Source organism: Lepidothrix coronata, unplaced genomic scaffold (genome assembly GCF_001604755.1).
Source record: "Lepidothrix coronata isolate B3197 unplaced genomic scaffold, Lepidothrix_coronata-1.0 Scaffold52, whole genome shotgun sequence".
NCBI classification, from domain to species: domain Eukaryota; kingdom Metazoa; phylum Chordata; class Aves; order Passeriformes; family Pipridae; genus Lepidothrix; species Lepidothrix coronata.
The window spans coordinates 5047171-5075143 of record NW_016690232.1 but is presented as its reverse complement, the minus strand read 5'-3'; the positions used below and the strand labels follow the sequence as shown (position 1 = coordinate 5075143).

Genomic DNA, 27973 nt, shown 5'->3' with positions numbered 1-27973 from the left:
GTGGCTCAGCCAGTGACATGAGCCCAGCAGTGGGATTTTGCTCCAAAGAGGGAGGATTTGGAATGGTGAGACACTGCATTGCTATGGCAGAGGAGGTGGTGATGGGGGCTCCAGCATGGAGATTCAGTCTAAGGGCACACGTGGCAAGATCAAAGTCTGACTCAGCCCCTCCCTCAGGCCAGCAAGACTGTGGGAGTGACGTCTTTCCAGGAGTAAAGAAGTAAGCATTAAGGTGCTGCTGTCTAAGGGACTGTATCAGGTCTTGGGAACACTGTTCAGAAGCAGAAGGCTCCATTTCACACTGGCTTCTGGTGGGAACTGGGCTCTGTTAGCCCAGGGAGCAGAGCAGTGGGGCTGGAAGAGGAGCACAGGAGTGTAGAGGTGTCCAGGTCCAAGGGGTTCCTCCCAGTCTTTGGCTTCAGCTCTAACCAAAGCAGCTTGTTCATGTGCCCAAATCTTCTTCCCTGCTTTTTTTGGGGGTGCTAAAAGTAGGAAATAAAGTCACAGTAACACACTCCCTTTCTTGCCAAGGTAGAAGGCTCAGGGGTTAATTTCCAACAAGCCTCTGCTGGAGGATGAGTCTCACTCAGTCCCCCAAGCCTTCCTGTGAGCATGGAGCAGCCTGGCATCGTGTTCCTGGAGGAACCTGCCAGGTCCCCCCAGGGGTGACCACATCTCCACGGGAGAGGGAGAACACGATCCGCGTGTGAGCAAGGGCACAGGACCCCTGCCCAGTGGCTGTAGGCAGCCTGGGTGCTTTCGGGGAAAACAGCTGTCCCAGATGTGAGCTATTGTTCTAGCAAACACCACTGACTCGGGGGCTCACTTGAGGGGGGCCGATTGTATCGGGATGGCAATTGTGAAGGAACAGCGTGTGTCCGATGGCTGGGAGGGGTCACTCTTTGTCAGCCCTCCCCAGGACTCCTCCTCATCCCACTGTACCCACCCTGTGGGTGGAGGACGCTGGCTGAGCCCCTGGCCAGGCTGGCAAGACCACAGGAACCGAAATGGCAGGAGCTCAGCAGCCACCCTGGCCGGGATGTCTGGTGGGACAGCGTTGGCCAGGCGCTGGTGGGGTCTCTGGTATGATTAAATCCATGTTGGGTTGGCAGGCTGAGCTGCGGCCACTGGAGTCCTTAAGTGAACATACTGCTTTTCGTTTTCCTTGGCCCAGCCACCACTGTTATTTAGGAAATCAAGTTGCCCCCTTGCAGAGGGTGATGGGGCGAGAGGGAATGAGTCCAGCATCACCCGAACCCGCCGGGACGATGTGAGGCAGAGGACTTGTTTTGGAGGTTTTTAGGAAGGATGAGGGTGCTGAATCTTTGTGACTGTCGCCTCCCAAGGGCTGTGCTGGGGACCAGAGGCAGCCTTGGATTTTCTTCGTTTGTTTTGTTTGCCATCAGTGTATGATCGTTACGTTACAGAATTTCCCCAATAAATTATCTTGTGTCCTTTTTATATCTGTGAGGGAGGCATTTTTAGAATGCTGGCTTGTGCTCTCCGGCTGGGACACCCAATTGCCTGGATCTAAAAATAAGTTGCAGGCTTGGGACTTGGTTTTACCCTTAAAAAAATAAATATATATAAATATAAAGCAAGGACGAGATATTTAGCTTTAATAGATTTATTTTTTTTCTGCGTCTCAGTCCCTTTACTGACAAATATAAAGACTGCAAGTTTTGCCCTTCAGTGAGCAGTTTAGGGCAAATGTAGCAAAGTTGTGGATCCTTTGGGAAGACTGAACATTGCCATCACGGTGAAGAGTGCCTGAGGAGGGGGTTATTGACCACAGGGCTGTGTGGTTCCACTTGCAGAGGAAATAGGAGCTGTTGGCTCAATTCCCTGTGAGCATCATCCCTGCTCAGCAAATTTATCCACTGCTGGCAGCCCTGTTAAAGGGTCTTTCTTCTCCCCCTGCTATGGGAGACGGGTGGGAGAGGAGGAAGCCCCCGGTGAAGAGCTGGACACTTGCTTTCCGTTGAACAGCAGTGGGATGTGGGAGCTTAACTTTCCTGAGCTCCTTGGAAAGCCCTGCACAGCGGAGATCACATGTTCTAAGATGTCTGCAAACTCCTGCTTGTGCTGTGGGCAAGGGAAACTGAGGCACGCAAGTCTTGGGTGTCTTCCCCCCAGTTGTGCAGCAGTGAGGTGCTGCCACTGATGTTGCCGTGGGGCCTCCTGCCTCCTAGTCCCTGGGTGGGGATGGGAGGCATTTAGTGAAGGGGGATGAAGCCTCTCTGTCCTGGCTAAATGCAAGGCAAAAGAATTACACTGCTTCCCTTTGTCTGGAGTGCTTTGCTGAGCCTCCTGGCCCTGAGAGTTTGCTCAGCCACAAGAAGCCCATGTAGTGCTGTGGGAGACCAGGAGCATTGCACCCACTGATGTTATCCCCTCTACCTCCCTCGGCAGGTTGTGAACTGCACTGTAAAAACTGGCAGTGAAATCTGGGCTCCTGGGGAACCCTGACTTGTGTTCAGAGACCTTAAGACCTCCCTAAACCTGGAATGTTGCTTCATATTTTTGTTTCAGGCAAAAAGTAAGAGAAAACTGATTTACAGGTCTGTTCTTGTGGGTTAGGTGGGACAGGGCTGATCTGTGTGCAGCCTAAGACGGGCAAAAAGTGCTGTAAAACTTGGTCCTGGCCTGAGATTTTTTTTTTTTTATTATTTTGCTGTGAAACAAACAATCCAGGCAGAAAGGGAACCATACCTGGCTTTGTTTAGCTTGGAACCTGCTCTAGAATAACTTGCCACTGTTGAGTTCTGCCTCCCAAAACCGCAAGGGGCTGCAAACATATTTCTCCATTTCCCCTGGCGCTTCTCACTCGCCCTCTCTCACACATGTTCTGTGTAACGCCAGCCAGCATCAACATTGTCAAAAAAAGGCGAGTGCTTACCCCAGGCTGTGGATAGTGAGCCTTTCTGGAGTGTTTTGGTGGGTGCTGGAGCTGGGATTTTGCCTGTGCTGGGCTTCAGAGGGCAACACTGGGCTCCCCTCCTTCCCCGAGCTGCTGCTTCACTGCCTTTCTGCCTGGCAGGATTCTTTTCCATCTCCTAAATGGTTCCAAAGTGGATTTTTAACTCTTTCTTTTGAAATCTTTTGACTAACTCCCCACAAATACTACTCTTTCCCTGTTTTCACTGATTATGTCTCAGAGAAGTTGTGGATGTCCCATCCTTGGAAGTTTTTAGGTCAGGTTAAACAGTGCTTGGAGCAACCTGGGCTAGTGGAATGTGTCCTGCTCATGGCAGGGGGTTGGAATGGGATGATCTTTAAGGTCTCTTCCAACCCAAACCAATCCATTATACTTGGGCATGGAAGTGGCAGCCCCATTACTGGGGTGGAAGCAGATGGTAACCTACAATATTTTTCTCCTTTGCTTCTCCTCCTCATTGGTGGAATAAGCAACAGGCTGTGACTCAGAATTCTCTAATTCCTGCTATGTTGGGTTTTTGAAGGGGAAGGTAAGAGAGAGCAGGAGGACTGATATCCCTTTGAAATTTGGGAGTTTCAAGTCTTTGTTTTTTGTTTTTTTTTTCTTTTGTCTTATTCTGTGCCCATGACATTCACTCAGCTTTGCTGCCCTGCACACACGTGGCTTTGAATCTCCTCTTTGCAGTGGCTGAACCCACCATTTGTTTTCAAACAGGTAAAAATCTTGGGGCATCTGTGCCCCTGCAGGTTCATGAAAAAGGCAGACAGGAGAGGAGGGGTGAGAAAAGTGGGGAATAGCTCAGCCTTGCGCTGAGCCTTGGTAGGCCTTGGAGAGCTGGTGGGGGTGATAACCCTAAATACCTTCCCTAGTTGGGGCAGGGGGGCTTCAGTCAGGAATAAATATCAGGGCTTAGTCTGTCCATTGCTTCCAGGATTACTGCTTAGTAATTAGTACATTCCTTTGGAGTTCACTCGATGTTTTTGGAATGTGTTAACCCCAGACAATCCAAGGCTTTTGTCTGAGACGCTTCCCCGTAGGATCATCTGCTGTGAGCCCGCAGGTTGAGTTTTAAACCCAGGACCCCTGAGGCACACGTGTCTTTTCAGCTCCCTGTGAGCAACAGGGCTTGCATCACCCATGAGGGACGGTCCACGTGTGCCACGCTGGGAGCATCTGGCTCTGCATCACCGCCCCGATGTCTAATGAAAGACATCCCCGCGCCCTGGTGGGGCTCAGATGGGCCGCGTGTGTCGGGATGATCTCAGCTGCGGGGGAACGGTGGAGCCTCTCCGAGGAAGAGAGCGGCCGTGATTCACTCGGATAGAAATAGAAAAGCCGAACAAGCAAATGGAAACTCCTTATTGACCAGGTCCCGGCAGTTTAAATGGGTTTTTACTACCTATTCCAGTATTCATTTGAAAATCATGCGCATTTACTCATACGCGTTCCAATCGGATGGTTTTTAAGCCATTAAGGCCCATTGGGTCAATAACCACCATTTTCAAAAATCTATTAAATTCCCATTTCCGTGGAAATAGAGCTTTTACAATTGATCATGGCTACCGACTCCCATTAAAGTAAACCCCAAATGCTATCAACTCCCCCAAGATGTAGAGCACTAAAAGACAGTTTGCCAGGACAGATTTATCCCAGGGGAAAGTTGATGGCCCATTATGCTTAAGCAGCATGAGGATTGTCACATAAGGCAGGAAGTTTATGGGACTTGCATGGATTTGTCCTCCCTGAGGGGGGTGAAAAGGAAGGCTTATGGGTAGAATCACCACTGCTATCACCAGCTCAAACCCAGGCTCCTGCAGGAGCCTTTTGGGAAACATTTGGCTTATTTTGTATTAAATTTCAAGTGTGTACAGGCTTTGGTTGTTTGGCAGAACCAAATGATGCTTTAGGGGTGAAAGGCTGTAAGAAATGTTGAATTTGTGGGTCGATTCTTGGTGGCACAGGGTTTCCTTTGTTGCATAGGTCTCCATAGCAGAGGTGTTCCAGCCCTCTCATCATCTCTGTGGCCTCCTCTAGACTTGCTCCAACAGGTCCAGGTTTTTCTTATTCTGGCAGCCCCAGAGCTGGATGCAGCACTGCAGGTGGGGTCTCATGAGACTGGAGTAGAGGGGAGGAATCCAATTCTTTGTCCTGCTGGTCACACATCTTTCCATGCATGTCCCAATCCTAAAACTGAAGCAGAGAGAGGCTGTGTGCCCCTGCTGAGCACTGGACATGGAAGGTTACAGCTCTGGCAGGTCCACCCCAGGAGGTGCCCCAAAGGGCTGGGAGCCCCTCAGTGTGGCTGTTGTCCCCTCTGAGAGCAGTCTCCAGTTTTCAGGACGTGCACCAAGGATGGGAGAAGAGCAGTGCAGAAGAAAGGGGTCCCAGCCCCGGCTCCCACATCTTGGCTTGGCAGAGCAGCACCCAGGGAGCTCTGCAGTCCAGCTGTCCTCCCCGATTAGGGCTTTGCCGTTCCCATCCCTGCCAGACAGCAGCAGCTCTCTGGACACAGGCAGGCTGCCGGTGTCAGCCCAGAGCTGCTGTGCCCCCGTGCAGGAGGGGTCAGGTGGTCCCTGCCGAGCTAGAGGCCACGCTCCCCTTGTTTGTCTCCCTTCATGCCTCCTTCAATCAGCCTCACTGCAGCCCTCTGCTCCCTCCCACAGCCCTGCATTTCTCTGCTATGTGTGTCTGATCCCAAACCAGCACTCCTCTTCCTGCTGCCCTCGCCTCTCCAAGCCCTTTCTGCTGCGGGGACAGGTCTAGGTGCCCCCTCCATAAGGCCACTGTGAAAAGATGCCCCTTCTCCTCCAGCAACGTGGTGATGTTGGATGGTATTTGTGATGGGAGTGGAGGAGGCACTGTGGTGAATTAGTCCCCTCCTCCTTAAGGGAATTTAACTTGAGGTGGGTGGAGAGGAACAAGTGGGTTCTTGTTCCTTAGGGAGAGGGTAGACAACTGTCCCTAGAACAAGTGTTGAAGGACTTTATCTTGGGATAGTAGTGTAATGGGTTCTGTGTTAGGCATCAGAACCACTTGACCATTTGGGGTCATTGGTGGTCGGCCTTGGTGCTTCCTGCAGTGCAGGATTGGCTCCTCCAGGAGCTCGGGAGAGACTGTAGGTCTACTGAATACCCACAGACATCAGAATTTATTTTTTTTTGAAACTGAAATGCAAGTGGTCAAGTGTTTCTGCTGGTGCCTGGGTCCAAATGAGTGTTTCTCAAAAACCTTACCTCCTCCTAAGGTGTCCTAGCACTGGTGGTACCTCAGTTGTAGCCGGGAAGCCTACCCAGGCACATGGAGATGTGCTGGGATTCCCAGCAGAGCCATCCCAGGAGGCCCTCAGACAGACTGTGGCGCCCACCACATGCATGGCAGCCAGTAGCTGAGTGAGACAGTGAGCCAGCCATGTCCTCAGGGTGCAAACATCCCAAAAACAGTGTTTTTCCATGATCCAATCATCTGATGCACATGTGCACCCCACTGGTGTGGGTGTCCCGAGGGTGCCCACCATGCTGTGAGGGCACAGCAGGGGGTAAACCTCTCTTGAGGCTTATTCTCATGGATTCAATACAAGTGGGGGACTGTCCTCAGTTCAACTCCAAAAACATGGGTACTAGTGTGCCACATGGAGCCAGCCTTAAAATATGCAACCAGCCTTAAAACTGGTCCCTGCCCCTTTGCCCTGCACGTTAGCTGTCAACAGAGCTGTAACAAGATCCAGAGAGGAAAGCAGCATGTGGCAGAAAAGCAAGCAGTCTCTGAGCAGGCTGATGGGGAGGAATTAATGTGGCTTTCCTAAAGTCAGGTGCTCTGTCGTAGATCCAGAGGCAAAGGCAAGTCCTTGATGCCCAACTGTGGCTTTGCTCTATGTTTAGGAGAACCTTGAATGTAAAGAGGCCAGCTGTGGTGATTGTGGAAGTCCTGTCAAATGCCTCTGGGTCATGACCAGGGGGGTCAGCTGCAAGGGGGATCTTACAGTAGGGGTCTGCTATTGACCTCCAAACCAACATGATAAGGTCAGCAAAGCAATATTTGAGTCGTTTAAGCTATGTGTCAACAGAGCCTGGTTCTTGAGGGTCACTACCCAGATATTTGTTGGAAGAATGATGTAGCAGCTCACAGGTCATCCGTGAAGTTCCTGGAATGTGTAGAGGAGTGCTTCCTCGTACAAGTGTTGGATGTGCCAACCAGGAATGAGGCACTGCAGGACTTGCTACTCACAAGCCAGGCAAGCCTGCTTTATATCTTGGCCAGTGGTAGCCTCGATTTGGGATCTTGCTGAGATGCTGGTGGTTGGTTCTGAGACAAATATTTAGGATTTTAGAAGAGTGAATTTCAGCCTGCTCAGACCTTGGTTATGAGGGATTTGCTACCATGGAGGATAAAGGAGCTAGCGAGTGCTGGGAATTTTTCAAGAACGCTCTCCTGGAAGGCCAAAGCCAGTTCTTCCCATTTAAAGGTAAGGGAATCAAGCAGATAAAAAGATACCTTTAGCTTAATGTGAGCTTCTGAGTCTGCTCAAAGCTAAAAGAGAAGCATATCAGAGATGGAAAAGTGGACAAATACCTGTTGAGAACTGCAAGGGCATTGCCAAGGTGTGCAGAGATGCATTTAGAAAAGGAAAAGCTCAGCTGGAATTGAAACTGGCCACAGATATAAAAAACTAGAAGAAAGGGTAAAATTTTTTGCAAAAACAATCAGCCACTGGAATAATCTCCCCAGGGAAGTGGTGGATTCCCTGACAGTGAACACTTCTAAGATTCAGCTGGACAGGCTGCTGGGCTCTCTTGTCTAGGCTGCTTTTGCCAAAAAAGGTTGGACCAGATGATCCTTTAGGTCCATTTCAACCCAGTACTCTGATTCTATGATTCCCAGGAGAAGGGCCAGCAAGTGCAGCACACCTTTGCCTGCTTTCCCACTGGCAGAATTTGGGATCTCTCAGTGCAGGTGGCTGGTTAAAAATTTGGCATCCTTGGCAGAGTTATTCAGAGCTTGCTCAGAGAGGGCATTGCATGTCCTTCACTGACTTTCAGGTGATCACATCTGCATCAGTCCCTTTGTTTAAGCATTTCCATTTTTTTTTTTTTTGAAAGACGAGGCAGGAAGGTGAAAGTAATAACATGGAGACCTTTATATCTGAAAGTCTGCAGAAATTTTCATATGGATTTAAAGTCTGTCAGAGAGAGAACAACCAGATCAGCCTGTCTTCTTGAGATCTCTGTTCACCCCTTAGACATCACTGCATGTACCATATCAGCTGTTCTCCAGTCATGTCCTGAGGTCAGCCCTTCTGGATCTGAGGTGGCATTTCCCCTGCCAATGTATTACATCCACTGAATTTTGTTTATCTACGAGGGTTTCTATTTCTGCACTCTTCCCTCTTGCTGTTTGCCCCCTGTTCTGTATCCCTACGTCCCACACCTTCAGAGTTGGGACTTGCCACCTCCCCAGAGGTTCATCTTCCCTCCCACCCGGTCCAGATGGCACTTCAGCCTCCATCCAGCTGCTGCCACCTTTTTATTTCCTTTCCTTTATCTTGAGCTCTGCTCCTCTACCATGTGTTTAATCTTGGATAAAGGTGAAGACCATACTGTAACTGTCCAGGGATGCATCTTAATTATACTGAGCTTCAGCTTCACCTTCCCTGCTCAGCAGATTTGATTCTTCCTTCTTTTGCCCTTTTTATTTCTGAAAAGGTCTTTTTTTCTTTGTTTTCACTGGAGTCAGCTCGATTTCAGGGAATTCCCATTTCACCCCATCCTCTCTGTTGTTTCAGATGCAGCAGTATCTGCTGATTAGTCCTGGTTCTCAATTCTTCTTTCAAGACCTGTGTTCATCCCTCAATTTAAGTTGATCTAAATCAATTCATTATTAGTTCAGGCCAAGTTTTCTTTCTCTCATCTGCCCCTCCATAATTTCTACAACGCTTACCAAAACCAGGTCTAAAATAGCACTGCCTTTGGCTGATTCACTGATGATTTAGTGAATAACTTTTTAGCCAACACTTCCAGGAATATCTGGGCCATGCCATTGTTAGCAGCACTTATTCTTCAGCCTATCTCAGGGCAAAATGCCCTTCAGGCTTTCTGGTCTGACACTAGTGTTATTGTCTTTCTTTCCCAAATCTGACCTCAAGAAGTTGCGTACTACCCTCTGCTGTAACTGGGAGCTTGCCTGCTGTGTGATCCACAGCCTTCTTGCTCCCTTTCCCCAGTAAATCTGTATGGAAGGGTCACAGGCTTGAACAACAATGTGTCTTTTTGATCCCATCTGCAGCTTTGCCAGGGCAGTTCTCTGACCCTGCAGCACCTGCTACTGCTTTGGTCCCCAGGCCAGGTCCTGCTCACACATGGAGATTGAGGGTTAACTCTGAATCCAACTGGATTTGCTCATGCATGAGGAAACCTCCTGATCCCGAGGGACCCTGTTTTGCCCTATTGCCCTCTTTGACACCTTGATACTCAGTCACTCATGCAAAGTTTAAACGGTGCTGCCAGTGAGGGCTGCTTCCTAGGCTGCTGTTCTCCTCATGCTGCCTGTGCCTCAGAGGTGGGTTTTTCCAGGCATGCCCAAGAGCTGTGATGTCCTCATCCCCTGTGGACTCAAATGCTCTTTGGCCAGAGTCCAACACACAGTGAGGCTGATGAAAGACTCCTGAGCACTACAGAGGGTATTATTCCAGCAGTGTTGTGCTTCCTGTGATCCCAGGGGAATGTCTGGCTGTTTCTCAGCCTTCCCTTCACATCTTGCATGTGTTTTGTATCTGGCTGTGTTACCAAAGCCTGTCCAGATGAGAGTCATTTGGATGTTGCTGCCTTGTCAAGTTGTCATGATGCTGGCAACGATGTTTGTGGCGTACCAGCATAGTGCTGGACTGGAGTCAGAGCTTCTAGACCGTGGTCATGGGGATGCAAGGAGTCTTAGTAAGTGCAGGACTTAAAAATACAGCATTCCCCAGACTGAATTAACACCAGAAATTCCAGGGCAGGTAAACCTGGAGTGTGAGGCAGCTTCAGTTACAAAGGACCACCATCAGCCCAGCGTGGAGGCAGCCCAAGTAACCCACCTGGGCTTGTGTGCTGTGCCAGGGTGGTGCCGTGTTTAGGTTGTGGTGGTGGGCTCTGTCTGCCTGTGCCAGGGGAGAAGGGAGGCAAGGCTGAGACAGGATGGGAACAGGGATGAGGGTTAACAAATTCTAGCAAGGAAGATTCACTTATGCAAGCGGAGAGCCCAGGACTGGAGGATTCTCTCTTTAGACTTCCCTGCTAAAGAGCCACTGTGGAGAGGAGCCCTTCAGTGGCGTGAATTGGAAGATAATCACTTCGGCTCCCCATCTGGAGGAGCATCTCCCTTCGTGGAGGATATGGAGAATTTAGTGTCTGCTCTCCAAATATGTTCATGCCACTTGAACCAGCCACCTGTCTTCATGAATTGAGCTGTGGCTCTTGGGCTTGTGTCTGCTGCCTCAGAGACGAGGTTGCTGTGTGTTGCATTAACCCTTTGCAGCCTCGGAGAAATGTGTCATCTGCATGCTGAAAGTGTTATTGGCTGACTGGTGCTCATTTCTGGGAAGTCTGAGGGATTCCTCATTTGTCAAGCAGAGGTTTGGGGGAAAAGGGAGCCTCTCTGCTTGCGGGGAGTAGGAAGAGGAATTTCCTTGCGGTGGTTGAAGGACATGAAAGCAGAGCCAGGAATCCCCTGTGACTTCATTAGGCTGTATGGTTAGCTGGAGCTGGCTGGCTCTCAAGTATTTTCCAGTTGTCCATGGAGGGCACTTGGACGGCTTCCACCCAGCCCCACTCCCACATCCCCTCTGAAATGTCTACAGGGAAAAGACTCCTATTTTTGAGTCGCAGTGGAATTCCTGTAGCATTACACACTGCATCCTTTGCAGTACCCAGAGAATTCAGTTTAATTTATGGTACTGCACAGGATACATGCTGGCCTTGCTTTTCAATTGGAGGTGCCATCTTTTGCTTCTTGGTGGTCATGGCTCCTTTGTGGCCCTGAGGCTTCCTGGTATGATACGGCTGTCACTAAAAAATGCCACTCTTGCTCCTCATCTCCCACCTTAAACCACGTCAGGCTCGTGTTACAGCTTGATTGTACATTCTGCTGCCCCACAGACCATCAGATCCTCTCCTCTCACCCACCTCTGCACCAGCAGTGGTCCTGTTGTTGCTGCCAGAAATTTCTGCTGGAAAAGCAGCAACAGCTCTGCCTCCTCAGGGTATGTCAAGCCTTCTCCTTTGTCCAAGCCAGCCCAGAGCCTGACTTACAGTCATGAGTGGGAAGATGCTGCTATCCCCCTTATAGGTTAGGATAAAATTGTCCAAGGAAAAGCATGAGAAAAGGATGTGAGGGTTCTCCAGGGAGGTCTGGCATCGTGGATGAGAGTGATGTTTTTACTGCTCAGAAAGGAAGTTTTGGGTCTTTAGACTTTAATAAGGTAAGGTCTAGTGCAGTATAAGTTTACCATGCAAAGCTGGAGTCATTTGATGACTTTCCCCTTTGATATGATGGGGTGACATGGAGAAGATGGAGCAGGACTCCAAGAAGACAGGAAGCAATGGGCACAACTGGGAATGTGAGAAATTTGGATTAGGATTTTTTTTTAACTTGAGGATGGTTAAATACTAGAATAAGTTGCCCAGGGAGGTTGGGAAACCTCTGTCCTTGTAGCTGGACCTGACCTTGAACAACCAGATCTAATTAGACCTGTTTTGAGATCCTCTTCACCTGCCAGTTAAGTCTGATTCCACTATTCTGTGGTGACACAGTCACTGAAACTGCTAGACTTCATCTTTCTTTCCTTTTTTTGACAGCAAGAAGAGCCCCACGCTGACAGCTGTCCCACACAAGTAAAGCAGGATGCAGTGTGGTGCTGAAGCCTGCCTTAGAGTCAGGTCATTGACTAGTGTCATTCGTCTGGCAAACCTGGTGTCCCTATTCCATCTCTCTTCTATCCTCTGCCCTATTCTTTGGGGTTTGTTTGGGTTTTACTCGTCAGCTGCTGTCCTCCTCTCCTTCCTTGTGTTTCCATGTTGTCTTGCAGAGCCCACCCTACTGTAAATGCCATCTAATTTGGAATACTCTGGTCTTGTAGGCATTGGAAAGCTATTTGGGGAGCAGAGGAGAGGGCTGTCACTTGGGCTGTTTGTGGAGACCAAAGGCTGCTCTGCCTTCTCCCCAGGGAAAGTCACAGAAGCGCTGGACAAGAGGAGAGCTTAACCTTTGGCAGTAAGCAAAAGGCTCAGACGCCAGTTGGGTGCTCCTTGTCTAACCTAAGGATGCCAGTGGGAAATGTGAATTGAGGGGAACTGGAGTTGCCCATTCTAGAGCTGTTTTGGTCTCGCTCGTGTCTTTGGGGATGTCGGCAGGATATCTGTGCTTTCCGTGCCATAGTGGGTGAAACTGGGGTCCTTTCCTCTCCTCTCCTCTTCCAACTCATCTGAGCATCTCAGTGCTGGAACTGCTCCCTCTAACCCTGACACATCTCTCAACCATCCAAATCTCTCAATGGAGGAAACTACAGTTATTTATAATTAAGGCTTGACAAAAAATGCTGCTAATGTCAAGGGACCGGCAGGCGACAGCCAGAAAAACATCATGTCTCCAGAAGAGGGGCAGCAGGAATATCCCTCTGAATAGGGCTGACGTCGGCTCCTGGAATTTGGACAGCCTGGAAGGGTTTGGGGCTATTTTTCCGAGATATCATAGGTCAGGAATTGATGTTATTTTTAAGTCTGTGTCCCCCGAGCAGCTCTGATGAGTGAAGGAGACTTTCTCTCCCCCTCCCTGCTCCTTGTGCTCTATTTCTACGAAATTTTTGCTTCTCTTTCTTCCGAGTCATGCCACAAATATGTCCTTCAGGTTTGTTTATTCCTCTCCCTATCTATTCCTCCCGGCCTGCTCCCGTCTTGGTTGGGTTGGAGGGATGGCGTCAGCGTGGCTCGTGTCTGGGATGCTCAGGCGAGACATCACAGGCAAGAGATCATGTTCTCCTAATTTGTCCTTTCCGGTTGGGAGAGTTTTCTCTCCGCAAGCTGATGTGGCTGGGGAAAGTGTTCTGGGAATGCTGCTTTGTGGTGGGAGATCTTGGGGCCTGTTGAAGACAAGCTGGTCATCTCATCTCGCCACATAGTCCAGCCAAGATTTTTCTGAAGTAACTGAAGTTTCAGAGCTGATGGGAAGGTGGGTGAGATGCCTCCAGCTCGGGATGGTCTTTTGGGGCTGACTGGTAGGGGAGAGGCAGTCAGCAGATCCCAATTATCTGACATCTCCCAAGTCAGCAATGGCTTCTGAAAGTCTCTGCTATTTCAGGTCCAGGGAAGAGGCCCTTGGGTTTATCCAGCTCTGTTCCACATGCCATCCTGCTCTAGTTTATTTCTGGAATCCTCTGTTTTTTCAACTTTTCCTCCTTCTCTTCAATTTGCTGTAGCAACCTCTCTCTCTCTCTAAACAGGCCTATTGGTGTAATAACTTGACTCGGGCTCTTGCCATTTCAAACAGCGTATTTGCACATTTCATTGGTTTTCTTTCTCAAGTCACATCTCAGATGAGAACACACCTTTCCCCCCTTAGCCCATGCTCGGCTTTTTGTCCCTCCTTCCTTCCTTGCCCTAATGGACACCACTTCTACAGAAGCTGCTTGTTCAAATAGAGCTGCTGTGCCTTCATGGCGAGTCCAGTGTGAAGTACTGACCGCACTCCCTTCATAATCTCTCCATGCAGCTCAAAGATGCCAATTGCTCCTGGAAGCATGGGAATAAGTGAAATGCTTTCCACCACCTTAATGTTGCTGTTGGCCTTATGCTGCAGGTTTAGTCATTCTTATGACATATTTCCACAATGGTGCATTTCCATCATCATTCCACAGTGATGTATTTGAAGCCTTTCCATGAGTTGTTTTTTTTCCCCCTGTCTAGAATCTCTTAAATTGATGGCTTCACAAACCTTGGGGCAGGGTCTTCAGGTTTCGAAGACAGAAACAAGTTGTAGAAATAGAGGGACAATGTCTGCTACCTGTCCTAATCCTGTCTGAGCCTGTGAGGTTAGTGGCAGTGATGAAAACGTAGTACTTGATTTATAGAATATAAAATCATAGACTGTCCTGAGATGGAAGAGACACACAAGGATCATTGAAGTCCACTTAAAAGAGTACCTGGCATTTGCAGCACAGCCCAAGGCCCTATAATTCCACTGCTATTATTATTGGAATTATTATTGTTGTTATTAGGTTAGAGTCTCATTGTTTTTCATAGCTGAGGACATGAACTCCCTGAAGACTAACTCTGGGACTGTTGGTGTACTGGTGAATGTGATACAGACTTTTCATCTGCGCAGGAACAGCCACACAGAGGGAAGAATGAATTTCCTGGTGGCTGCAATTAGCAAACTTATTCACAATTGCATGACTGCCTCCCACCCAAAACCCTCACTGGCAGAACTCGCTCCCTGCAGAGCAGAATTAGTAGTGCCATGAAATATCCTGTTGAAATGTTGAATTTTGCCGCACTTTACCAAACACTACTTGTTTTGGAGAGTTGAGGATGGGGTCTCCAGGCCTGCTGCACCCTTTGTAGGATATCTGTGGGTGGCTCCTGCTTTTCCTCTTTCCTCTGTTGGGGTCTGTGCTGACTGTCTCCTCTCCCTTGTCCTTGCAGGGCGTACATGAGCGTGAAGGAGCTGAAGGAGGCACTGCAGCTCAACAGCACCCACTTCCTCAACGTGTACTTCGCCAGCTCCGTGAGGGAAGAGTTGGCTGGTGCTGCCACTTGGCCATGGGATAAAGAGGCCCTTAGTCACCTGGGTAAGTAAGTTATCCCACTCATGGGGTCTCAGGATTGTTGGTTTTCCTCTTTCTCTATTGACTTGACAAAGAGGTGTGTGTGATGTGGCTCAACACTGAGGATGCTTAATAAGAAGGTCACAATAAGAGGGTCTGAGTGTACCAATAGCTGCTGCTGTAAGGAAAGGAGCTGCTGTTCCATGTTCATATGTATAAGATGGTGAGATTATACACTGAAAAGGTACTTCCAGGTTATGAGAAACTTCTAACAGTGAAGGCAGTGAGGCAGTGGGACAGAGACAGCAGAACTGCAGGTTCACCATCAGTGCAGGCTCTGCAGAGAGCTTTAAACTCGTATTTGGCTTCTCTGGGACCTTCCAGGTCTGTCTTCTAGGATTCTGGAAACAGCGAAGTTGGCTTTTGCAGCGTGTAATAACGAACAGATAAACCAGGAGTGTCAGTGTTTTGAGAGCTGAGACTCCAGATTTGAGCTCCAGGGCTGACCAGGCAGCCAGCACTGGCCACTTCTGAATCCAGCTGCAAGTGTGAGGATACCTATCAAATTTTACCATGTTTTTATAACTTGGCTTACTACCTGCTGGAGGCAAGGTTCTCCTTGGCTTCAGTGGATTCAAGGCAGACCCTTAAGATCACCAGTCCTCGTAGGCTACAAAATAGCCAGAATGACAGCTGGTTGCCTAGAATGTGGCTGTATTGTGTGTTTTCTGCTATTTCTGCTGTTTCGTTTTCCTGCCTCTCCCTTCACCTCTTCAATGTCGGAGTTTTCTGGCAAAGCCCTTTACACTTTGCAGTCAAAATGTCTAAAGTGTTTCTCAATAAGTAACTGGAAATAATTACTCCTGACACCTGCACAGCAGACCTAGACCTTCTGCTTTTACAAGTGCGTGGTGTTCAACCCTTAAAAGTTTTACACTGCTGTTAAAGACCTGTTTTAAAGTGCCTTTTTGCCAGTTTCCCTCCCTCAATGAGTTTCAGGGCTGTTTTTTCGATAGTGCATTGCTACAGCCGTTTGTTGAGGAAGGCAGATCTCCATGAAATTTATTCTTTTGGCTTCCAGAAATCACTTCCAAGGCTCAGCTTGACAATCATCTGACTGCAGCAAGTGCTTCAGCCACACATGTTCTCTTCAGACCCCTCCCAGTGGCTCACAAGTTGTACAGAGGGGTAGTTGGGGTGACTGGTCTCATCAGAAGGTTGCATTCAGCTCCAGTCTCGGAGCTTGTGTCCAGCCAGGGACACGAGAGGTGGTACCATGGTGGAAATGTTGGATCAGGGAGTTTCAGGGGAAAAGGAGTGTTGTCTTGGCTCTGGTGCCAGAGCTGTGAAGTATGAAGCTGGATCTGAACCTCTTTGGGGCTCTGGCACAGACTGAAGACTTTGGTTTGAGGCTGTCCTTGGTTTTAGCTTTAATGAACTCGAGAGGGTGGGTGGTGGACTCTGTTCTCCATAAACAGTGAGCTCCACCACATCATCATGTATTTGGTACCATGCACAGTGTATATTATTGTCCAGCAAAACAAAACTTAGGGCTGAGGAGGCCATGAATATGTGCCTGCTGACAAAACCTCTCACAGAAGGCTACTGGATAATCTGAGTAGATGTGAAAGCACAGCGGTGAGGAAAGAGCAAGGAAAACTTTGGTAGCAGTGAATAGCAGTTTGAGAAAAACTCCTGAGCTTTAAGGACCTAAGAGTGGCCAGGGGTGGAGACAGATCTATACACAAGAGAGGGGTCTGTCTCCAAAAGGACATACTCCTTCCCTTGCACTGAATCATGCTAATCTCCTGTCTATCCTGACCTTAAAATATTAAGGTCAGCACACAATCCCTGCTTCCCCCTTGCCAGTGGCTGCTCCCATGCAGCAGAAATGCCACGCTGATTTTTCCCTCCACGCATACAGACCCTTTCATGCTTTGGTTCCCTGCATGAATCAAATTGGTTCCTCAAGTTTGACTTGACTTCTCCAAGAAGACAAACTGCCTCTTGACTCCAGAGAGCTTTGGTCAGATTTTGCTCTCTTTGTTTCCCTGAACTGGACTTTCTTAGATGTTTTCAAGAGAAGCTCCATAAGACTTTTTGCTCTCTGATTGCCTTCCCTTCTTCTATTTTAACACTTTGCTTCAGGCCAAAGATCATTAAACTTACTGTTTCCAAACTGCTCTCTATCAGTTCTTCTCAAGAAGTTGTTTAATATGCCATCTGGACTTTGACCTCCTTAGAAAATATTCTTTCATTACCTTTGAGTGTGTTTTTCAAGAGGGTCCTCCTCACCTTCCCATTGGCATCCTCACCTTCAGTGAACTTTGTTTTTCACCCCCTTCTCTTCATGATGCTCATTTGGGGCTACCAGAAGTTATGTGGCCATTCCTGTGCTGATGACTTACAGTTCTATTGCTCTCCTCCAGATTTTTTTTTCCTGAGTAAATTTGATTTTCAGACAGCCTTTTTGAAGGCTTAGGGTTGGTTTACCAATAATACAGCCAACAGCAACTACTTTCATTGAAGCATAAAAGATAATTACTGACTTGGAGAGAGTGAAATGGTCTATGAAATTTCTATAGACAGCGTTTCAGCTGCTGTGGAGCTCCTAGACAGAGACAGCTTGCAGCCAGCCAGCAGCAGAGGTAGAAAGTCTCAGGTCTATTTGCACCACTCCCTGTGACCATACTGTCTGTCTCAGTCTTTCCACCATAATCACAATGAGTTCCTCTCAAATTCAGAGTTCTTGGAGTCTGGAGTGAGTTTTCTGAGAACTTAGAAGTAAATCTTTTTTAACTACAAGACAGAAGAAATCAAAGAACTTCCTTTAAAACACCCTGAGCTTTCCGTGGTGGAAAGCCTTGTTCAGAAGCCCCAGCAACATAATAATGCAGATGCTTTAAACTTCATGTGTAGCTGCATGTGAACTGCATAAACATGGTCGAAGGGCAGGGGAATTGTGAACAGTTGATGTTATAAATACTTTCTGCAGTTATATAAGCTGGGGCCAGCTCATATATCTGGCAGAGGTCGGTGGATCCTGAAGGAGGGCCAGCCCTTCCATCAAAGGTACCTCAGGCAATGGCCATCTTCCTGTCTGACTAACTGTCATGCGCTCCTTCCATCCGTGGCTGTGACTCAGTGTTTGGGGAACACTGGCCCTGCCACGCAGGTTCAGCTTTGTGGTTTGCTGTTTAAAGGTCCCGTGGTTGCTTGAGAATGTCCTCTGGGACAGCCCTGACACAGGAACAGGTTGGCTTCTTGGGAGCTGGCGTGGACCAGAGTCCTTCAGCATTGCTGCTGATCATGGCTAGAGGCAGAGTCTGCCCTGGGAGTGTGAGCCTCCAGGGGTGTGTGAGGAGAAGTGGGGTCCACACCAGTGCTAATCATGCATTGAACTTGTGGACTGGGCATCTTTTGTTCCTTGATCAGAGTGGGGGCTTGGCCTTGGGGATGTTACGAGCTCTGCAGCTGGTAGGTCAGGTCTGGAGGGACGAGGTGTTGTGAGGTCAGAACTGAGGTTTTCCAGCTGTCTGGACTTGTTTGGGTGAGCAAGTCCAAAGAAGTCTCTGGTTCACTTGCCTTGGAGTGTTGGACCCCCTTTATATCACAGGGATATTGAAGATTTTAGCTTTGTTGTGTAAATGCTGACCTTGGGAACCTCCTTGAGCTGGTTCTCAGGCACTTAAAGCCCAGTTTAGCCCATCTCTCAGGGCAGGAGGAGGCAGAGGTGAGAAGGAATGCTTGATCCACAGAGGAGAGAGAGGGGAGACTCATCCCGTCAGGATGTTATGAACTCTTCCACATCTTGCCCTCACAGCCAGGATCCTGCAGAGGGGAAATAGAACTTCCTGGTCCAAAGCTGGGAGCTCTCCCAACTCATCAGGAAGCTGTGGGGACAGGGAATGAAGGGATAGGGATGTTCTGGAAGGCAGGCAGGGTTCTCATGCTGTTTCTAATCCTGCCATTTAATTAGCTGTTAAAAAAAGTACTCAAAATATGATCATCTTTGTGGAGTGTGGGGAAGGAATGAAATAGGGGAAGCCAGCAGAGAGGAGGGGAGGGACAGGGTATCCCAGCCTTGGCATCCCTTCCCTGTGAGAGTTTTCTCCCTCCCTGTACCGGAATCCCATTTATTCCACGCCTGGGAAGAGTGTTGGGTTTCTGCTGGGAGGAGGCTGCTTGGTCACAAGGCCCCCCGTGCCCTGGTGCTCAGCCCCTTTCCCTGTGGTTAGGGCTGCAGGATGTGTGCAGGGCTTTCACATCCCATTTACTTGTTTATGAACACTGTTTTCTTTCTGTGTGCACATTCCTCCTTTCAGACCTTTGGGCAGGCAGCCCCCTGCCTTGCTCAGGCTTGGGTTTGGCTGCAGAGATGCCTTTTCTTTCTATTCTCTCTTCTCTCATGCCCTGGTTTGGTTTTTGGTATGTTTTTTTTTTTTTTTTTTTTTTTTTATGTGCCCACTGGGCTTTCCATCAGTGGGATGCCCTTTGCTATCTATAGCCTTTACCAGGGTGGTGATTGAGAGGGGGATGGCTTCCAAAACCTGATGGTTGACAGGCCAAAACATGAGGGTCCCAAAAGGATTTTTCAACCTCTCTACCTTCTTGTAGCCCATCTCCAGGCAGCTAAAGGGTCAAGAGCTGACTGATGGGATGCAAAGTGCTTTGCTCTGTTGTCTTACAACTAGAGAGAAAGGGAATGCAGCTACTCTGTGACCCATCCTTTGCCTCAAGCCCTGGGCAGAAGATCCTCACTGTGGGAAGGAAGAGCAATAAACATGAATTTTGAGCTAAGAAGTGGTGCCTCTTGACAGGTCAGTGGTGTCTCTCAGCCCTGCCATGGGCCACACACGCAGGATGCTCCATTGAAGATGCCACCCTTATTTCTTCACCCTCTCACGACCCTGCTGCGAGGGCTCGAGAGAATTGCTGATGGGCGTCTCTGAAGGTCCCTTTCCAGCCCCAAATGCAGTGTTCACCCAGCATGGCTCCCCTAGAGCAGTCACAGACCTGCTGGTGCCCTGCCAGGGACACAGTGCTCCGAAGAAAACCCTCTCTGGGAAGGAATGCCCTGTACTCGAGGACATGAGGTATTCCGGTAGCGCACGGAGCTGATTTCAGGCAGCCTCTGTGGCTGGAGACAGGATCACGCCGTGGCCCCCTGCCAGCTCTAGCTTTGCTGGCAGGGGCAGTGATCATCAGCAGAGATGCAGTGGCAGAGGGCTCTGCCGTGAGGTAGCTGGCACAGTAAATCCCCCAGGGCCCTGCAATGGAGGGAGCAAGCTGTGCCAGAGCCAACTATTCGCTACGCTGCCATCCAAGCTGTCTGGGTTAAAAGTGGTCATGTAAAAACAGCCTCCCAAGCCATGGAGGTGTTGCCTGGAGTCAGCCTGGCACATGCTGGGGTCTGCTTTTAGCCCACTTGTCTTGCTGATACTCCCCAGCCCTTGTTCCTCTGCTGTAAAGCAGCATGGAAAAGTGGATGGAGCATGAAAATGAGAGGAGAAAAAGGGAGGAAAGGGAGAGCGAAAAGCCTCAAAGCAGGGAGAAAAATGCAGAGATTTCAAAGATATTTTAATCTGGATGAAAGAAAGGAGGCAAATAAAAGGAGGCCAGAGAAGTAAATTTTTTTTGTTCTTGAGCATCTTCTGTGGACAGTTTCCCGGCAGATGTGGCACAGAGCTGTCAGTGCAGAGTGTGCATGCCAGATCAGGAGCTGGAGAGGCTGGCAGTGAGCAAAGGGAAAGCTCTGCTCCTAATGGCTTTCATCAGCATCCTTCATCCTTGCTCTTCCCCTCAGACAGGCCTGCAGGAGAGGAAAAGCGACTTGTCCTGCAGCCACGGGGAGATTTAGGGCAGTATCGTCATGGGTCCTGCCCGGCTCTGTGCTGTTGCTGTCAGTATGGGGTGGAAGTGCTTGGCAGTTTCTGGGGTACTTCTTCTGTGCCCATGCCCCGCTATCTTTGACAGCTGAACCTGTGTCATGCTGGCTTGGAGAAGAACTGCCCCCTTTGTGCCCCCTGGAGTCAGGGGCTGGGGTGGCCCAGTGAAGAGGAGTGGGTTTGTGAGGGGTGGAGGGATCCTGCCTGGTTCACTTGGTCTACCTTGCCACACACAGATCCCTCTGAAGGGGATGATAGGATCTTCACAATCTGTGTTTTGGGAAATCCCACTCTGAAATACACTACATTTGTGTCAGGTTTGTGGTAGAAGTTTAGTGGATTGCAACAGAACCTCATGAGAGATTTAGTTTACTCCTCAGGGTCTGGTTTGGAGGTTGAAGCAATAGATCACGGATGATTTCTCAGCCTGGGCCAGAGGCAGTTCATTGGAATCTCCATATGGACTTGTGCTGAAGGTGGCTTCCAGTTGGCGCAGCCAAGTGTGTCAGGACTTCAGCACCTCGTTGTTCTCACTTGCCAAGGGGGCTGGCATGCCAAAGCCACCTGTCTAGGCCAGGGAAGAACTTCTGGCCTCTGGTTCAAAAGATGATCCCTTTAAAGTTGCATCGTGGCTCGGTTTGGTGCCCTGGCTCCAAACCTCGTTTGGAGTTGTAAGTGTCATCCAAAGCAGACGCTGAATTCTAAATATGCAAAAAGACACAGAGGGAAATGGTAGCTGAAATGATTGAAGGTGTGGAGGGGGGAATAATATGGTCAGAAGGGGAAGAAAAACCACCTTCCCCACTCCAAGAGGGCAGATGAGCCTCATCCCATCCTACAAGAGGCTGAATACATCCATCTTCAGGTCTACATCTGGCACCTTGTCTGTGACCTGGACGCATAACGAGAGGAGTTTTGCCTCTCACAGGTGAGTAATGGCAGCTGATAGTCTCTGTACTTGTAATTCCAGGTGGAGTTGTCCTCAACCCTGCCTACTACGGCATGCACGGCCACACCAACACCATGATCCATGAGGTGGGACACGTCCTGGGGCTGTACCACGTCTTTAAGGGAGTGAGCGAGCGGGAATCCTGCGATGATCCCTGCAGGGAGACAACTCCATCTATGGAGACAGGAGACCTCTGTGCTGACACTGCCCCCACCCCAAAGAGCAAACTCTGCCGGGATCCAGACCCTGCCAACGACACCTGCGGCCAGACACACTTCACAGGGACACCCTTCAACAACTACATGAGTTACACAGGTAACGAGTAATCATCGTGAGGGGTTGTGAGGGCTCACCTTCCTTCAAACTTGGGTTTTCCTCCCTTCCACCTCCATCAGGAGTCCCTTTCCCTATTCCCTAACCTATGTAGCCCCTCCTGGTGCACTGGGATGTGGCAGGCAGTGCTTGCAGTGGCTTCTTAACCCCTTTCTTGCTTCAGGCTATTTCCATCCGTCCCTCCCTCCCTCCCCGTGGGTCATTGGCAGTGCAGCAAGGCTGTTCTTGTCTGCGTGGTGTTGTGCCTTTATTCTCCAGTCCTGAAGCTGCTGCTACTATTATTAGTATCATTATTATTATTATTATTATCATTATTATTATTATTATCTTTCTGAACCCTTTTGGCTTGGTTCCCAAGGGCATGCTGCAGAGAGCGCTGCTGTTCCTCCCGGCATCCCAGGAGGACCACAGCCTGAGGAGCAATTCCATGTCCCCTTGCTCGACCCACGGCCAGCCCCAGGCGGGCGGTGGCCCTTCCCAGGTGTCGGAGCCAGCCGAGCTGGTGCTGGGCAGGTGCAGGGTTGTGGAGCTGCTGAGGCAGTGCCATCTTGTGGCTTTGGGGACACACGACACCAGAGAGCCCCGGCGGGAGAGACACCACGTGCTGGTGCCTCCCAGCTCTCCCTAGGAGTCCCCCGAACGGTTTGACCGTGAAGAAGGTGTGCATCTTGCCGCGTCCGACTGGCTGATCCCCACCACCCTCAGCCTGGGCTGTCTTTCCCCCCAGATGATGACTGCACCAACTCCTTCACCCCCAACCAAGTGGCCCGGATGCATTGCTACTTGGACCTGGTGTACCAGCGCTGGGGGCACGGCAAGAAACCGGCACCCATCCCGATCCCTCCCATGGTCACGGGGCAGACACAGGACTCCCTCAGCATCTACTGGCTGCCTCCCATCAGTGGTGTCATCCACGAGAGGTGAGGGATCTGCTGTCGCAATGGTCTTGGGATCGCACAGGAGCCTGCTGGAAGGGACAAGGGACCCTCTCTGGTGTGGACCCCCCACCCCTCTCCCCCTCGGTCGTCTCCAGCAGAGCCCTCAGACACAGGAACCAGGCTGCTGCCGTGGCCCCGCTGGCAGATGGGCTCTCCCGCAAGCTTTCCGCTGTCGGGGTGCCGGGAGGGGAAGCCAAAGAGCATCAGGAGGCAAAGCCAGCTCTTAAACCCCAGAGTGCAATCGGGGAATGAAAAATGAGCTTCATTTAGCACTTATTGTATAAAGTAGCTATTTACCAGGAGGAAATGCAGCCCTGTGGTTAAGGCAGGGAGCTCGAACCGCAAGAGCTGGGTTTCGTTTCCAGCGCTGTCACGGACTCGCAGTGCAGCAAACTGGGGGTAAGGCAGGAAACTTTTCAAACCGGAGAAACGGTGCCAAGGAACTAGAGTTGTTTGGCCGCTGAGCAGTGCGTGGCCACGACTGTTGGGTGGTTGTCTGTCTTCTCCCCAATACCTGGGAGCCACCAAAACTTGGATACACCCCCAGTGCCTCTGTTCAGCAGCCCCTCTTACTAAAACATTTTGGTTTTCACCAGGCTTTAGGTGGTGGGACCACATTTTTTTTTTTCTTATAGGGCCATTAGCACATACTAAAGAGCTCTTGAATTTGTTTTGAAGCTGTTTCACAAGGCTGTCTCTTGTAATTAAAAGGCAAGTGCTGTTTGATGGCAGCTGGGACACTCCTGGGTCAGTGTTTGCTGCCTTTTCAAAGAGCTGATGCTCTCCACGATGGGCCTTTTGCTCAGGGATAACAAGGGCACATGCATATCACCCCAGGCATGAGGGGCTCTGAGTACTGGGTGGCCTCTAGTGATCCAAACAAATTGCTTTGGTGGGGAATTAAGTGGTTTGGAAGCAGGAAAACGTGACTCTAGAAGGGAGGCACTGGGTCCTTCGACCGTCCCCGAGTTCTCGTTTATAACTGGTTCAGCAGCTGATCTATGGTGAGGGGTCTGCATCCCCTGAGATGAACTGGTCAAGGAAAGAGGCTGAGGCTGGCCCTCATCACAGAAAAATGCCTTTTTCTTTCCTGGAGAGCACAGTGGGACAACCTTTAATTGACATATTTGTGACTGATTTGTATTACAGTAGTGCTGAAAACCTGACTCCGGGTTTAGCAGAGACAGCCCCAAGAGCACCCACCCAACTCCAGAGGCACTGCCCTGGAAAGCGTGGGATCTCTTAGTTCTGACTGGTGAGTGGGGGACAGGTTATTCATCCCAGACTACACAGTGAGCATGGAGAAGAGGAGGGATTAAATCCAGCCTCCTATGGCCACTCTTATTTCCCTGTCTTTGAAGGAGTTTATTCCAAGCCGGGATGACATGCCCAGGGGTTCTCTGAGAGCTTAGCTTTGCTTTTCCAAGTTCCCATCTGATCCCACCTGGACAAAGGTGGATGGAAAATTGACTGGTCACGATTAGACATGCCAGTGTGTGTCTCCTGTCAGCAGGGAGCAGGACACGCTCTGTGACAGCTGTGCAGAGGATGGCACCTTCCGTCAGTATGTGCACGAGGCCTCTTCCCCTCGGGTCTGCGACTCCTCCGGCTACTGGACCCCAGAAGAAGCAGAAGGTAATTTTCTCCCCTCTTTTCCTCTCTGTGAATCCCCAGACAGAGGTGAGATCTTGTTGGGACAAGAAAAAGAGTCTCTTTTTGTTTTAGAGAATCAGTTGTCTTCCCTCTGTGGGGGCTCTGTAGTGCAGGAAGGACATCTTGGTGCCCAGGAGATACCTGGAAATGGCCAACTGGCTTTGGACAAACCAACTGACACCCCAATATCAACCCAAATAATTGTTCAGACAGGTGTTCTTGAGAGATACTGGCCAAAAGGAGGGGCATTTCACTGAAATAAGTCTTAAAACATAGATCTGGGGACCTCATTCAAAACCTCAGAGGCTTTGGTGCAGCTTTGTCTAAGGAGAGTAAGAGAAGCTCTGTGCTGATCCCACTGAGTCTCTGCTGAGCCCTGGGCAGTCTGAGTTGGATGCCATTCCTCCCTGGCAAGGTGAATAGCAGCAGGGTGTTACAACTTGTGCTGAGATCCAGATATTGGTTTAGAGACCCATCTTGTGGGCATGGTGGTGACTGTCAAGGTCACACAGCTGTCACAGGAGCTGTTGGGCTTTTCATGCTGCCTGAACTCCTCCAAGAGCAAGGCAGAGGAGGCAGGAGACCAGGTGAAATGATCCTGTGGGCTGTGTGTGGTGCATGTGCTGCTGTTGATCCTCTGGCTCCCCGTGCTTCTGGTTGTTCTGTGCATCTGCAGTAAGCCTGTGTTTGTTCTGGTGAAAAAGAGAGGTTTTATGGTTTCTTAGAAACTTTTAGACTTGTATTAAGTGGATGCAGGCTTTGAATTGGTGCTGGTCCCTAAGAAATGCTTCCAATGGTTAATGAAGACCAGGGTATTTTTACTACAGGAGAATATGATGCTTTCTGAGTCTGAAAGCCCAACACTACATATCTTTTGCTGAGTGCTAATCCACCATCAGAGGAGGCAGGCTGGGGGGTCTGAGGTCAACCTGGGCACTGTTCTGGAGGTGTTGGTGGGAGAACAGCCTTCCAGACCTGCTTCCCTGCTTTGGACCTGGTCTGTCCCTGTCTGTGACTTGTTTCCAGCATGTGCCTGTGGAAAGCTTCAGTCTCTGCTCTGCCTGGAGCATTCAGGTGCCCTTGGCAAGCTTTCTACACCCATGAGCCTGACACTGCATCCAACTGCAGCGTGGATACCGCTGTCCCTGTTTGAGAGGGCTGTGAGACACCAGATGCACCAAGCCCTGTGCTTGTAAGCATATACCCAGGAGCTGGGAGACCAGTGGTGCTTATTGCTTTCCAGGATGTTAAGGCAGATGCCACCAGCTCTGGGACGTGACCATAGTAGGTGTGAAGAGATGTGTAAGCACCTACAGAGAGGATTGTGCCTTTGGGTCCTCTGTGAGGTCAGCTGTCCCCTGCTTCTCACCAGCCTCCTCCTTGTTGCTTCTGCCCAGGCCCCCCAGATGTGGATCAGCCCTGTGGGCCCAGCCTGCAGGCCTGGAGTCCGGAGCTCCACCTGTCTGACATGAACATGACAGTGCCGTGTCCCCAGCCCGACGGCTGCATCCTGGAGCTGCGCTTCCTGCACCCCGTCTACCCCGACTCCCTCACCCTCTGGACCACGTACCTCTCCACAGGCTCTCCCAAGGCACTGTCTGACATTGAAATCCTGACAGAGCAGGGGGAGTCCATCCACCTGGGCCCCCTGGACACCTTCTGCGATGTCCCCTTTACCGTGAAGCTCAACATCCCCAAAAAGATGTCCGGAGTCAAAATCTACACCTTTGACGAGAGGATGGAGATCGACACGGCCCTGCTGACCTCCATGCCCCACAGCTCCCTCTGCTCCTCCTGCAGGCTGGTGCAGTACCGGCTCCTGAGGGATCCCCCGTTTGCAGGCGGGTCCCCCGCTGCCCCCGTGCAGCTGCATCGCCAGTTCATCGACACGTGAGTGATGAGCCTGCTCCATCCTGGGCTCAGGGCGTGGCTGGGACAGGTCTGATGGCCTCAGGTCCCACCTCTTTAAATCCCTGGAGGGTTTTGCTTGTGTTTCAGGGGTTTTTTTTTCTCCCTTCTCTGGGAATTACCATATCCAGTGCTATTAAGGAAGCGTGTCGCAGACCCACCATGGCCCTTGCCCATGAGCCCAGGCTAACTAGAAGCAGCTTGTTCAACCCAGAAACATTTTCCCCAACAATACAATCACTAAAATTACATTTTCCCCATCAATACTACCAGTAAAATGACCTTTTCCACAACAATACAACCAATAAAATGATTGCTTGAGATAATGTCACTTCTCCTCAGCTCAGACCCCTGAGAAACAGGCAGCAGACCCCTCTGCATGACCTGGAAGAGACCCTCTTCCCACAGTCTCTGCCTCTGGCAGAGTATGAAGACACATGTCCTACTGTGATGCTGCATGGACACGCACATGGTATCTGGAGTTGTGGTGAGCAAATCTGTTGCAGATGTTGCTGTTCCCTCAAGTTGTCTCTGTCCCTGCAGGGAAGTCACACCTGGGCACGTGTACCACTACCAGGTGCAGGTAGTCTCTGGGACAACCTTAGGAGAAGCCTCCCCACCGCTTGTCCATGTCCACGGAGCACCCTACTGTGGGGATGGGAAGGTGACCACGTAAGTCAAGCTCTCAGTGGAGGTTCTTTAAAGCTGCCAGGTTGTCCTGCCCCAGAGGGAAGCAGTGGGTTGGTCCTCCACCCATGGGTCCTTGGCTGAAGGTGCTGCACTGAATCCCTGCAGCAGACTGGGCTGTAGAGCTTGTGTTTCATAAAAGGCTGTGTGCACAGGGGATGGTGTTTTTGAGGGGTCCAACCTGAATATCCTCTGAGCTTGACTGCAGTGCTTGAATTTTGGCCCGTCTGAGTGAACTGTCACAGAGGATCTGCCTTTGGAACTGGGCAGTATAACTTCTTACACAGGGCACAGGGTGATGGCCCTGCAGAAGTAAGTTCTGCAACAAGCACAGTCCCACGCAGTGTGGGATCTTTAGAGAGCTGTCTGCTCACTGCTCAGAGACCCCAAATGATGAGGGATGCACCATTTCTACACTGAGAGACTCCAGTCCTCTGCCTGGGGGTTAATTATGCCAAATTTCCATACATAGCTTTTTCAGACTTTAACTTCCAGGTTATTCAGAATCACTTTCCTTTGAAAACAGTTTTCTTAGCAGTGTGAGAAAAGGGAGAGGATCCTTCTCTCCTTTCTCCTGCCTCTCCTTCTCCAGCTCCCACTGAAACACCAGTTCTGTCTCAGAACCTCCCAACCTCTCCAACACTTGCTTACTCCAGCAACAAGCCTTCCTGATGCTTGGTTCTCTAATTCTTCTGTTCTCCCAATAGTTCTTGCCTCAAGTGTTATAGGAAAGTCACAGTATGGTCATGCCTTCTCCCATATGCTGTGATTCAACCTCTCTTTATCACCTGGCAAGATGTTTTCTTTTTTCTACCTTATTCCACATATATACCTTATTCCACATTCCTCTTTTCCCTGCTTCTGCAGACTTGGAACCAATATATGGGA

At 49.9% G+C, this 27973-nt stretch overlaps 1 protein-coding gene across 1 annotated transcript in view; it reads left to right on the top strand.

Moving 5' to 3' along the window:
- Window positions 1–27973, top strand: part of PAPPA2 (pappalysin 2) — an 88662-nt gene that overhangs the window by 12933 nt on the left and 47756 nt on the right. Inside the window, exons 5-10 of the mRNA XM_017815651.1 lie at window positions 14608–14753; window positions 21588–21881; window positions 22627–22819; window positions 24351–24472; window positions 25888–26380; window positions 26942–27070. Of these exons, the coding sequence (XP_017671140.1) occupies window positions 14608–14753; window positions 21588–21881; window positions 22627–22819; window positions 24351–24472; window positions 25888–26380; window positions 26942–27070 (1377 nt within the window). The remainder of the gene's footprint in view (window positions 1–14607; window positions 14754–21587; window positions 21882–22626; window positions 22820–24350; window positions 24473–25887; window positions 26381–26941; window positions 27071–27973) is intronic.